The sequence below is a fragment of the Ochotona princeps genome, chromosome 3 (assembly GCF_030435755.1).
Source record: "Ochotona princeps isolate mOchPri1 chromosome 3, mOchPri1.hap1, whole genome shotgun sequence".
Classification (NCBI taxonomy): domain Eukaryota; kingdom Metazoa; phylum Chordata; class Mammalia; order Lagomorpha; family Ochotonidae; genus Ochotona; species Ochotona princeps.
In genome coordinates this window covers 101,987,940-102,000,210 of record NC_080834.1, presented here as the reverse complement: position 1 = coordinate 102,000,210, position 12,271 = coordinate 101,987,940, and the positions used below count along the sequence as shown (strand labels likewise).

Sequence of the window (12,271 nt, the reverse complement as noted above, 5' to 3'; positions counted from 1 at the left end):
AAGAAAAAACTAATGTTATGTACCTGGACATATCTGTCAATAAATAATTAAGCCAACAATAGTTAAAATGATATATAAGCAGGATTATCTACTGTGCGGATTTAAACCATACAGTGAAAACTTTAACTGTAGCTGATAAAAATTCTCTATTGCTAAATAAGAACACAAGATAGATGGAAAATGAGCTCCAAAACTCACTTTGGCGATTTGAGATCACGGTGAATAATTTTATGGAGATGCAAATAATTCATTCCACTTGCAATTCCTGTGGACCAGTCTACTAGCAATCGAGGGGTGATCTTCCTGCCAGCGCGCAAAACCTCATAGAGTTGGCCATGAGCACAGTATTCCATGATGATACAATAACACGGGGCCTGAGTACAAACACCCCTTTCAAGAAGAGACAGACATGGATATAAATACAAACATACAAACACACATGTATGCATTTTATATTTTAAGAATATTTAATAAGCTTTCAAAAGACCAGTTATCTATCCAAATTATTTTTAACATGGACACAGATCATGTTCTTTACTATCAAATTATTACTAAGATTTCCCTAAGTCAACACGTTATGCACAAAATTTTCTGTTTTGTTCACTCCACACACCTAACTTGCTCTATCTGGTGATTTTGTGGAACCATTCCATTGTGGGACAAGGAGCAGCCCTTCCTGAAGTGTGTGTAGGCTACAGTATCCCAACTAAATGATACCCACTAAAGCCTTCAACCAGCTACCAAATCATCTCCTATCTCTGAGGTTGCTGGAAGGGATGAAAAAATTCAGAGCCCAAGCTTGAGCCACTGGTCGTGTTAAGCTCTTATGACAACAGCAGGTTATGAAGAAGTATAATTCAGCTGCATTTTCCCTGCCTTTGTGTGCTTGTCAAATGCCACAAAGTTATTTCTGCCACTCTCCGAGAGGCTACCCAGAATTCTCCTCTTGATTTTTTAACAAAACTTCTTCCTTCAAATTTCTGCTATTTGACTTCACGGAAAGCTCAGGGGCACACAGCAGCTACAAACAGATAATTTAATTATCATGACAGAGAAATAATGGATGGGGAAGAAATAATGTAATGTGCTGAACATTATAAACATCTGTCTGATGATACTCAGCATCCTATTCTGCTGTGTTTTACCTTGTCACGCAAACACAGAAAGAGTCTAATAGGGATATATTACGTACTGTTCATCTCCCTTGACTGACAAATGAGAAGCAATCATTCCATCAGCCCTACAAGGTTGCCAGGCTTCTTAGCAGCTATAAATAACAGTTCTATAATCACTTCTAATTGCTACCTTTTCTTCCCTTGGCACTGAATTCCATTAGGAAGAGTCAGGTTGGTTTTTTTTTTTAAGAGTATTAAAAAAATTGAAAGGAAAAAAAGAACATAATATTATCTTGCACTTCCCCTTATGTATTTGGTTCTTACTAACATCAAAAAAGCTGTAAGCACAGAGAGGGGGAGAGAGAAATATATTAAAATCAAATCATGCCTTCCTGTTTTCCAGCCAGGCCTGAATGTGATTCACTGGCCAAGCGACACATGGCACAGATGGCAGCAAACACAACACTATACATTGCCCCAAGAACATGGTGTAATGGGCCAGGAACACAATCTCACCATTGTTTTCCACGAAGAGGTAAAGACTATTCAAGCATCTTCAGTACAGACAGCTGGGCACTAGCAATGGCAAGACTTGACCAACCATGCTGAAAACTGCATGTGTAGGTTTGAGGGTCGGAAGGGTGGGTTGGGAAAAAAGAGAGGAAAATGGAAGAAGCCAAAGAAACAAAGGAAAAAATAACTTTCTCATGCCTTTGTCCTTTTAGGATGCATTTCTACCTTCAGCTGCATGGGGCATACTGTTGGAAGGCCCTCATTAGGGACACACAGCCTAGTTCACTTCCAGGGGGCTAAAGAGCCACGCTGAACTTCAAAGTGTTCTGTATCTCATTATTGTCTTAGTGATCTATGCTCAAAAGTCCTTGGCCTTCTGTCCCATTTAGGAGGGTACACTTTATCAGAACTGATAGCTGTCTCTGTGCAAAAGTGTGCAGGTCTCCATTCATCTTCCTGCTTAAAATAACCCGCCTGTTATCTTTTGAAATTTATAGGCCTTGGAAAGATTGTAACTGATCTCTGTAGTATTTCATTTTAGTCACACATCCTTTTGGTCTTAATAGGGTACCACATGATAGAATTACCATGGCAACTGACACCGTCTCCCATGTTGTCTGCACTAAGGTGCCTTCTACAAGAAAATGAATACAAACTTTTTAAAGTTTCTGTTAGATCCCAGTAGAACTTTTCTCTTTGTGTCATATATCTTTTTATTGCCAGAAAGGATTTTGTTTTGGAATCAAACTTCAACCTTGGCATTGATTTAACCAACCCCCTCAAAATCCCCTGCCACTTATACAGATTTCTACTCCAACTGAGTTTATCATTTGAACATCTAAGAAGCTTTATGAGAGTTCTACAAAGGATAAAGATCCTTCTTGGGGCAGAGAGAACTTACCTCTAGTTTAAGGAAGGGGAACTACAAGTTATTCTATTTTCACTGTGGTCTCACTGGTTACAATGTATCAAATATATCAAGAGTCTTTCCTTCTAAACTGGCATCTTATCTAAAAACTACCTTTCCTGTTCATTACCTTTCTTTTGCCATTCATTTGTTCAAGTCTGTGGCAGTATTTCCAGAATGTCAGGGAAAGTTCAAATGGAAGAGTACATGCTAGAGCTCAGCATTTCCAAGATTGGTGACGTCTATAAATTTACCACTTTAACCCTTCTTCTGTTTGGGAGCCCAGTTAGTATGAAAATAATAATCTAGACATGAATGGAATGTTCACCTACTCTTGAAAACAACCACTCTATGAAAATAACTTATGACTTTCAGCACTAGATTTAGAAGGCTGAGTGTTTGGCATGTACTTCTAAACAGACCATGCTCTGGAACTACTAGATGATAATACTTGTGTCCATTTTTAAGGACATAAGTCAATTTTAAAAGTTCTTTGGTACTCTCTTGAAGCACTTAAAAGCTATCGAGTGTTTTTGAAGCATCTTTTAAAGCAGGTGCTTATACATAATATGTTAGGAGAAAGAAAGAAACCATTTCTTTAACAGCGACAATACAAAATGTTCACCTACTTGAATGCGATGATGTTAGGGTGCTTCAACTTCCTCAAATGCTTGATATCCGTCTCATTCTGTTCTCTCACTTTCTTGATGGCCACCTCCTCTGCTCGAAACTTGCCCAAGAAGACAGCTCCTTGGGCTCCACTGCCCAGCCACTGTAGCTCTGAGATCTCCTCGAAGGGCACTTCCCAAGTGTCTAGGCACACAAGCAAGAAGCTTGAAGAAATCTCAGTTAGTGCAGAGGAACTAGTCTACCAAGCCACTTGGAAGGCACCTGTCACTGTCTTCAAGAATGATCTCTGTTCTTGTCTCTGGAAGACAAAGCCTGTTTTTGGGCCCTGGTGCTCTTCATCATATATTCACATATATTCAACTGTACCAACTTTTTACCACTGAAATCAAGCAGTTCAGAAGTCTCTAACAAACTCTTCCAGCAAATACACATCCCTGACAGTTCTTCAGCCTCACCTACACAGGTAAGCTTGTGAGTTCCAGCCTTATCCCATAATCCATCATAGGTACTACTTCTTCCCTCTTTGAATTTTTTAGTGCTCAATGATTCCCTGCTGAATAAATTTTCAGTAATACCTTCTTAAGACTGAATTATACACACTTCTTATCTTAGCATTTACCTCTTACTGAGTATTTACTATATACCAGACACTGGCATAGTGCTTTACGTGTTACGTGTTTAATCTTCACAACATCGCTAGTTGTCTGGCCTTCTTGTAGTTTCTTAAAGATGAGAAAACTAAGGAATAAGGTGGTTAAATAGGTTTCCCAGAAAAATATGGCTGGTAAGTGGCTAAGCTGAGCCAGAACCCCAGAATTACATGATTTCACCAACAGTGCTTTGTCTACTGTACCACAGGGCTGCTCATAGAATAATTGAGAGGATCATTAGTCAGGATATGTTTACACGTATGCCATATGCAGTGTCTTTACATTTTTACTTTCCTTAAAGGTTTTTTTTTTGTTTCATTTTGTTTTTTGTGTGTGTTTTGTTTGTTTTTTTTTTTGCATTAAAATTTTAAAAGAAGTTGTTTTCAGGTGGTGGCAATGCTGCAGATTTATGTTGCATTTTATTTTCACGCATAAATTATTTTTCTTAATCACAAGACAACACCTCCTTTATAATGAATAAAATGTTATTTAAAGCCAAACACTATAAAAATTCAATTAGTATGTGCTTTAATGAACTTTAAAAACAACAACAACAACAAATTGATATATTTCTTTAGTCCTTCTCCTTGTCTGCTTTTATGAGGGCACTGTTACAGGTAAGAAACGAATATCAAAGAGCTTGGAGTCCTGTGTGGGTAGGAAGGATGATAACACCACTAAAGGTTACGTGAGATTCTTGTCAGATCACTGAACCGCCTCTGTCTGCATAACACAGAACAAAGCAGCACTGTTAGCGTTGAAGATACTCTGCTCATGAGATATTTTCTACAACACGGATGAAGTAACAGCAGCAAATTCTTCACTATCTAGAAATATATGTCCCTACTTCCTATTTTTTCTACTTCACGATAAAATAATTTTTATAGGGCTCTTAATAAAATGTAGTTTACTATTGTAATAGCTAAAAATTGACCTACAAAGTACAACTATTAGAATTCTTTTATTCTCTGCCTTTCAAATACATAAACTAAGTAAGTTTTAAAAAATAGAAAAATATAAAAGAAAGTGAAAGAAAAAAAAAAAAGAAAGAGAAGAAAAGGGGAAGGCATTGTGGTGCAGTGGGTTAAGCTACCATTTGCGATGTCCACATCCTCCACCTGAGTGTCTGGATGTGGATGGCTTATGTAAACCAATCTTCCTCAGCAGCATTCCAGGGAACAAGTGAACATAGCATTTTAAACCATATGCAGGGCTGAAAAAAGTATAGTTAGGGTTCTATGGCAAGACCATACCGGGGTAATATGTGTTTGAATAATTTTATGAAAGTCAAGTCACCCTAAGTTTTTTTTAAAATTAATTTATTTTTATTGGAAAGGAAGATCTGCAGAGTGAAGAAAAGACAAAGATCTTCCATCTGCTGGTTCACTCCCCAAGTCGCTGCAATAGTCGGAGCTGAGCTGATCTGAAGTCAGGAGTCAGAAGCCTTTCCTGGGTCTCCTACACGGGTGCAGGGTCCCAAGGCTTTGGGCCATCCTCCACTGCTCTCCCAGGCCACAGGCTTGGAGCTGGACGGGAAGTGGAGCAGCCAAGGCACAAATCAGCACCCATACACTGGTGTGTGCATTTAGTCACTAGGTCATCACGCCCGGCCCTTACCAAGCCCTCAACCTAGGTCTAATATAACAATTACACAAATCAGGTTAATGTTTGGGTGAATTTCTCCCTACCTACTCAATCTTCATTTACTGTTGCACATTAGAAGTTTAGAAATGACATTAATAGGGCCCGGCGGCATGGCCTAGCAGCTAAAGTCCTCGCCTTCAAAGCCCCAGGATCCCATATGGGTGCCGGTTCTAATCCCAGCAGCTCCACTTCCCATCCAGCTCCCTGCTTGTGGCCTGGGAAAGCAGTCAAGGACGGCCCAAAGCTTTGGGACTCTGTACCCGCGTGGGAGACCCGGAAGAGGTTCCTGGTCCCGGCATCGGATTGGCTCACCTTGAATGCCCCGGGATCCCATATGGGCGCCGGTTCTAATCCCGGTAGCTCCACTTCCCATCCAGCTCCCTGCTTGTAGCCTGGGAAAGCAGTCAAGGACGGCCCAAAGCCTTGGGAACCTGTAACTGTGTGGGAGACCTGAAGGAAGTTCCTGGCTCCTGGCTTCGTCTTGGCACAGCACTGGCCGTTGTGCTCACTTGGGGAGTAAATCATCGGACAGAAGATCTTCTCTACCTCTCCTTCTCTCTGTATATTTGACTTTGTAATAAAAATAAATAGAAAAACAAAAACAAAGCTCTCTACATACTTCTTAGCTTCAGATCAAGAGGATAATTTTACAGGCCTTTTTCCTTTAATTTTATTATTTTTAGCAATATTTTAATGAAGGCATTTCAAAAAGTTTGTGAGAAAATGAAATTAAGAGCTAAGTTTATTCTGGTGTAAAAAACGTTTAAATCTATGCATACTATTTCATAATATGAATTTGCCAAGAACTTTCTGAAAGTTCCTCATAGTTGTAGATCATTTCCTTTGTACTTTCTTCCATTGCCTAGTCTACCTGTTAAAGAGTTATCTCGAGAGCCCAGCATGGTAGCCTAGCAGCTAAAGTACTTGCCTCACACTCGCCAGGATCCCATATGGATGCTGGTCTGTATCTCGGTGGCCCTGCTTCCCATCCAGCTCCCTGCTTGTGGCCTGGGAAAGCAGTCAAGGATGGCCCAGAGCGTTGGGACTTTGCACCCCTGTGGAAGACCCAGAAGAAGCTCCTGGCACCTGGCTTCGGATCGGCCCAGCTCCAGCTATTGTGGCTGCTTGGGGAATGAATCAACAGATGGCAGATCTTCCTCTCTGTCTCTCCTCCTTTCTGTATATCTGACTTTCCAATAAAAATAAAATAAATCTTAAAAAAAGTTATCTCTAGCTGATTTTTACATCCATCTGAAGGTTATATTCATCTGGAGGTTAGCTGGAGGCATGGTGTGAGGACAGTTATAAATTAACTTTTCTAATGATTCCAAATATTTTTTTCAGTAATGCTTTTTCATATTGTTTTATGGTGCTTATTTTGTAAAATTACCATACTTTTATAAATAATCTCTCTTAGTATTTTCATAAAAAGAAGAATTAATTTAAAAATACAAATGATAAATACATTTGGCGCTCAAACACCAGGATATTATTAACAACGAATAAAATTGTTGGAGCTTGTGCCATGATATAGTAGTCTAAGCCTCTGCTTGCACATCTGGCATTCCACATGAGTTTTGGCTGCTCCATTTCCGAGTCAGCTCTCTATTTACAGCCTGGGAAAGCAGTGGAGGATGGCCCAAGTGTGACACCCAGAGGAGTTTCCTGGCTCCAGGCTTCAGATCAGCCCATCTCCAGTTGTTATGGTCATTTGAGGAATAGATGGAAACTCTCTCTGTCTTTCCTTCTCTCTGCAATTCTTTCAAATAAAAATAAAATAAAAATCTTCCTCTGTGAACAGTAGCGTTGGCCTGTGCGATTCAGTCAAGGAAAAATAAAAGAGAGAGCTTTGACAGCTTAAGAACACAAAGTGTAAAACAAAGAAAATAATGTTTCTACTCTGTTCCCATCAATCTCTTCACTAGAAACTAATTGGCAGAAGTAAAACCAATTGGAGTGAATCTAGTCTTCTCTGTTTCATCTCAAATTCCCTGTCAGTGTCCAGTGGGGAGCCAACTAATTGGAAAAACAGCAGATGAAAGGAAGTAGGAATGAGGGTGTACAAAATTGCAGCCCAGATACAGACAGGGGAGATAATTAACCTGATAATGATAGAGAACTGGCCACGCTCTCTCCAGGGTGAGCCCTAGACTTTCTGCTGCGCTTATGTTTCTCTCCACTGATACTCTTCGCTGCTTCTGTCTTCCCTCTGATTCATTACTATGACTACCGTCTTAATTCCAATACCCACCATGATCCTTTGAACTGAGAAAAAGCCACACGTCCATCCACTTCCAGGCAGCAGTTCTCCTTTGTTTATTCTGACAGGACTATGACAATTACTTGCTTTGAGAATGGAAACTATTTGGCAATAAAAGATTTCAATTACACACACTCCCTCACTTGGACTTCATACTAAAGGGGGGATTAAGACATTATTAAACATTTTTTAAAAATCAAATGAAATTTCTTATTAACTTTCAAATACAGGCACAAATCTGTGAGACACAGGATTAAAGATCAGCCCCCTGGTCTCAGAGCTGATAAGGAAAACACCACATTTCTGGCTAGCAAATCTCTTTCCTGGACCGTAGCAACATCAGCTCTTCATGGTCTATTCTGCAATCTGCTAAAGAGTTAGACATCTGCTGTATTCTTCTAAAAATCTTAAGCTGACTAGGCCTGTTTTTCACTTATCCCCAAAGTAGTCCTCTCTGGAAGCCACATAATCAACTAGGAGACAAATTGAATACCAGTCTGCAGAGTAATAAAACCATCGGAAAGGCTTATTTTTGACAGACATGTAGGATGTGTCTGTTGTCCTTCCTGGTAGTCTGAATCCCCAGCGATACATTTGGATGCCAAGGTCTCCAAGTTAGCACCGAATTAAGTATGAGACTGGGTAAATGGGGACTCTAAAAACAGATGCAGCTTAACACATCAGCAAACATAATCGGTAGTTTCATGTCTAAGCAGAGAACATGGAACTTTTTAAAATGTAATAAATTAAGATCTGTGACTTGTAGCAAAACAAGTTATTCTGATTTTCCTATTTGCATTATCTTTATTCTCAATTTAAAAAAATAATACTGGCTAATATAGGAATCTTCAGTCTTTACGGTAAAAGGAACAATTTTAGTTTCTTTGAAATCAAGCAACGGCAATGAGGGTTGAATATACAAATTATTTAATTATGTATGACAGAGACAGCAAGACAGACAGACACACACACACACACACACACACACACACACACACACACACACGGGCCTTGGACTTACAGCATTACTACAAGTAACAGAAATGGATGCTATGGCCAACCAAACCTCAAAAGCACCTGGAATTGATAGATCAGAAATTCCAGTATGTTATACAGAATGAGTATAAAGCAAGAAGGACGTTTTTGGTCTAAGTGTTTTGTTTTTTTGTTTGTTTTTAAAATTTTTTTGAGAAAATGTTTTGGAAACAGGAAAAATGGAATGCATAACAAGAGTAGTTCATTGTGACTGATGTTGATTGACTGCTATGGAAAAGCTGTCCACAGTTTAGACTAAAAGGGATGAACAGACTTTTAAGGAAGGGTTTGAAATTCAGGTTTTAATTGCACGTTGATCTGTATTTTTTCTTTCCAGAATATTTTGATGAGAGAAATAATAAAAATAAATTTTACAAAAGGCTACAAAAACATACCTATCAAAAGTCTTAGAAGTAACAAGTCTTTTGAGCCCAACTATTCCTTTTCTAGGAATTATCTCGAGGACTAATGAAAACACATGCAAAAGTAACGAGATGAATGTTCATTGTATTGTGGTTTATAATTACCAAAAATGCAAACAAATTAAATGTCTAATAATAGGTGACAATTTAAATACTGGCACATTCACACAATTTAATATTGCATAGCTGTTAAAATAATAGAATTAACAGCTGTGTGGGCTTTTCAGAAAACTCAATTCTGAATATATTTTCAGTTTTATGATTGATAGAACTGGTCACCTCTAATCAGTGTTTTCAAATATACCATGCTAAAATAATTCTCTTAGTAGTCATCCTTCTGCTTACCACTGTTTTCTTGCTTTGACAGCCTTTGTGGGGGCTGACACTGTGACATGGGGGTCACCTGCAGTGCCAGCATCTCACAACGGGCACCTGTGTGAGTCTTGATCAGATCCCGCTCCACACAGATGTGCCTAGGAAAGCAGCTGAAGATGGCCCAAGTAGTTGGAGACTACCTTCAGTGGAATCACGTGATATAGAAGCACAAGACTAAACTTTAACTCTCCCAACTACTGTTAATACACATAGGGGGGCCCGGCGGCGTGGCCTAGTGGCTAAAGTCCTCGCCTTGAAAGCCCCGGGATCCCATATGGGCGCCGGTTCTAATCCCGGCAGCTCCACTTCCCATCCAGCTCCCTGCCTGTGGCCTGGGAAAGCAGTCGAGGACGGCCCAATGCATTGGGACCCTGCACCCACGTGGGAGACCTGGAAGAGGTTCCAGGTTCCCGGCATCGGATCGGCGCGCACCAGCCGTTGCGGCTCACTTGGGGAGTGAATCATCGGACGGAAGATCTTCCTCTCTGTCTCTCCTCCTCTCTGTATATCTGACTTTGTAATAAAATGAATAAATCTTTAAAAAAAAAATACACATAGGGGCCAGTGATGTAGCTGTGCCACCACGTGCAATACCCACATCCCAAATGAATGCCCCTGCGAACGTGCCTGGGAAAGCAGTAGCATAAAGACAGCTCAAGTGCTTGGGCACCTGCTACCAATGTGGGAGACCTGGATGGTGTTCCAGGCTCCTGATTTCAGCATGGCTCAGCCTTGTCCTTTACATGTATTTGAGGGGTGAACCAATGGATGAAAGATTACTGTTTCTAACTCTGCCTTTCAAATAGTTTAGAACAATTTTTTGAATGATACCAAACTTGACATCATTGTTTAAATACCCTCAGAGCCAACTTTTTGAACAATGTACACATATGGCAATAAAATAAATCATAAATTTGTTCCAGCCCCATTCAATGGTCTGTTTTGTATCTTCTCTGTACTTTTTCATTCTACCTTCTCATCTACTTCTTAATTATCTCACTGTATTTAATTCTTCATAATGTACAGCTTTTTGGACTTTTTGCCTAAAACAAACTCCTTGAAAACAGCCCACAGTGATTCTTTTTTTTTAATTTATTTTTTTTTATTATTCATTGATTACATTGTATTAGTTTCATAGGTACTGGGATTTCCCCCACCCCTCCCCACACCCTCCCCCCATGGTGGATTGCTCCACTCTGTTGCATGACCACAGATTAAGTTCAGTTGAGATTCCCTCACTGCAAGCATATACCAAACATAGAGTCCAGCATCTTACTGTCCAGCCTAGTTCACTGGCTTCTTACGGAGAACCTTCCAATATACCATCAGCAAAAATTTACATCATTATGGAATTAATTGACATAGCAATGAGTAACCAATATGTTAAAAGTAAATGCGGGTTCTCAACCACAAAATAAAAATAATAGAATTATAATTTTAGAATTATATTTAAGATTTGGAAAATGATCACATATATGAAGTGAAAAAGTGTTATGAAATAGTATGACTCAATTATTTTAAAAGTATGCATACACACAAACACACCTCTAACCAGACTAATATATCGTAACAACATGAATGGTCGTTATTCTCAGGAAATAATCACAGACTATTTGAAGGGGAATATCTTCCAAGTTTCATACATAAACTGCATTTGTACTCAGTAAACATTTTTTTTTAAAGAATATAAGTGAGGTCACAGAAAAACACCAGAACCAGAGGCTAACACTGTGGTGCAGCATGGAAAGTTGTAGCTTGCGATGCTGGTCTCATATAATGGATGGAGTGCAGTTCAAGTCTCAGCAGCTCCAATCCTGAGCCAGCTTCCTGTCCATGTGCCTGGGAAGGCAGCAGATGATGGCTCAAGCACTAGGGTACCTGCCACCCATGTGGGACAGCTGGATAGAGTTCCTGGCTCCAGGCTTTGCCCTAGCACAGCCCCGGTTGGTGCAGCCATTTGGGAATAAATCACAGGATGGAAGATCTCTCTCTCTCTAGCTCTCTCTGGCTCTTTGTTTTTCCCTCCCTCTATTTTATTGTTTTAAATAAACAAACAAATACAGCTTTTAAAGAAAAGAATATAGGGGTCATGTGTTCACTTTACTTCAGAACAATACTTGAATCGTAATACATAAATCTATTTGTTTTTTTAAGAGATCTATTTTTTTTTTTATTGGAAAGTCAGATGTACAGAAAGAAAGTGGCTGCAATGGCCCAACCTGAGCCAATCCAAAGCCAGGAACCCGGAGCCTTTTCTTGGTCTCCCACGTGAACGCAGGGTCCCAAGGCTATGGGCTGTCCTCTGCTGCTTTCCCAGGCCACAATGAAGGTAAGTGGAGCAGCCAGGACCCACACGTAATCCCAGAGGATGCAAGGCAAGGATTAAGCCACTAGGCCATTGTTCCAGGCCCAATGTGAGTTACTTTTTAAGAAGCTGTGGGCTGTAGAAATGGTATTTTATTACCTCAAAATATGAAATTTTTGGTGCTGGCATTAAGCCACCGCCTATAGCTCTGGCATCCTAAATGGGAGCAGGTTTGTATTGCCGCTGTCCACTTCTGATCTGGCTCCCTTAACGTAGGAAAGCGGCAAAGAATGGTCCAGGTGCTTGGGCCCCTTCACCCATGTGGGGGATCAGGAAGAAGTTCCTGGCTCAGCTTTTGAGGCGCAAACCAGTGGGTGGCAAACCTCTCCCTCCAAGTATTCCCTTTCTGTTGCAA

The 12,271-nt window shown here is 40.0% G+C and overlaps 1 protein-coding gene across 5 annotated transcripts in view; it reads right to left on the bottom strand.

Annotated features, from left to right (window-relative positions):
• Window positions 1-12,271, bottom strand: part of MAP3K13 (mitogen-activated protein kinase kinase kinase 13) — a 175,096-nt gene that overhangs the window by 38,191 nt on the left and 124,634 nt on the right. For all 5 annotated transcript variants that reach the window (XM_058662178.1, XM_058662179.1, XM_058662180.1 and 2 more), the window contains 2 exons: window positions 3,165-3,348; window positions 199-390 (listed from right to left, as the gene is read on the bottom strand). In XM_058662178.1, the coding sequence (XP_058518161.1) occupies window positions 199-390; window positions 3,165-3,348 (376 nt within the window). The remainder of the gene's footprint in view (window positions 1-198; window positions 391-3,164; window positions 3,349-12,271) is intronic.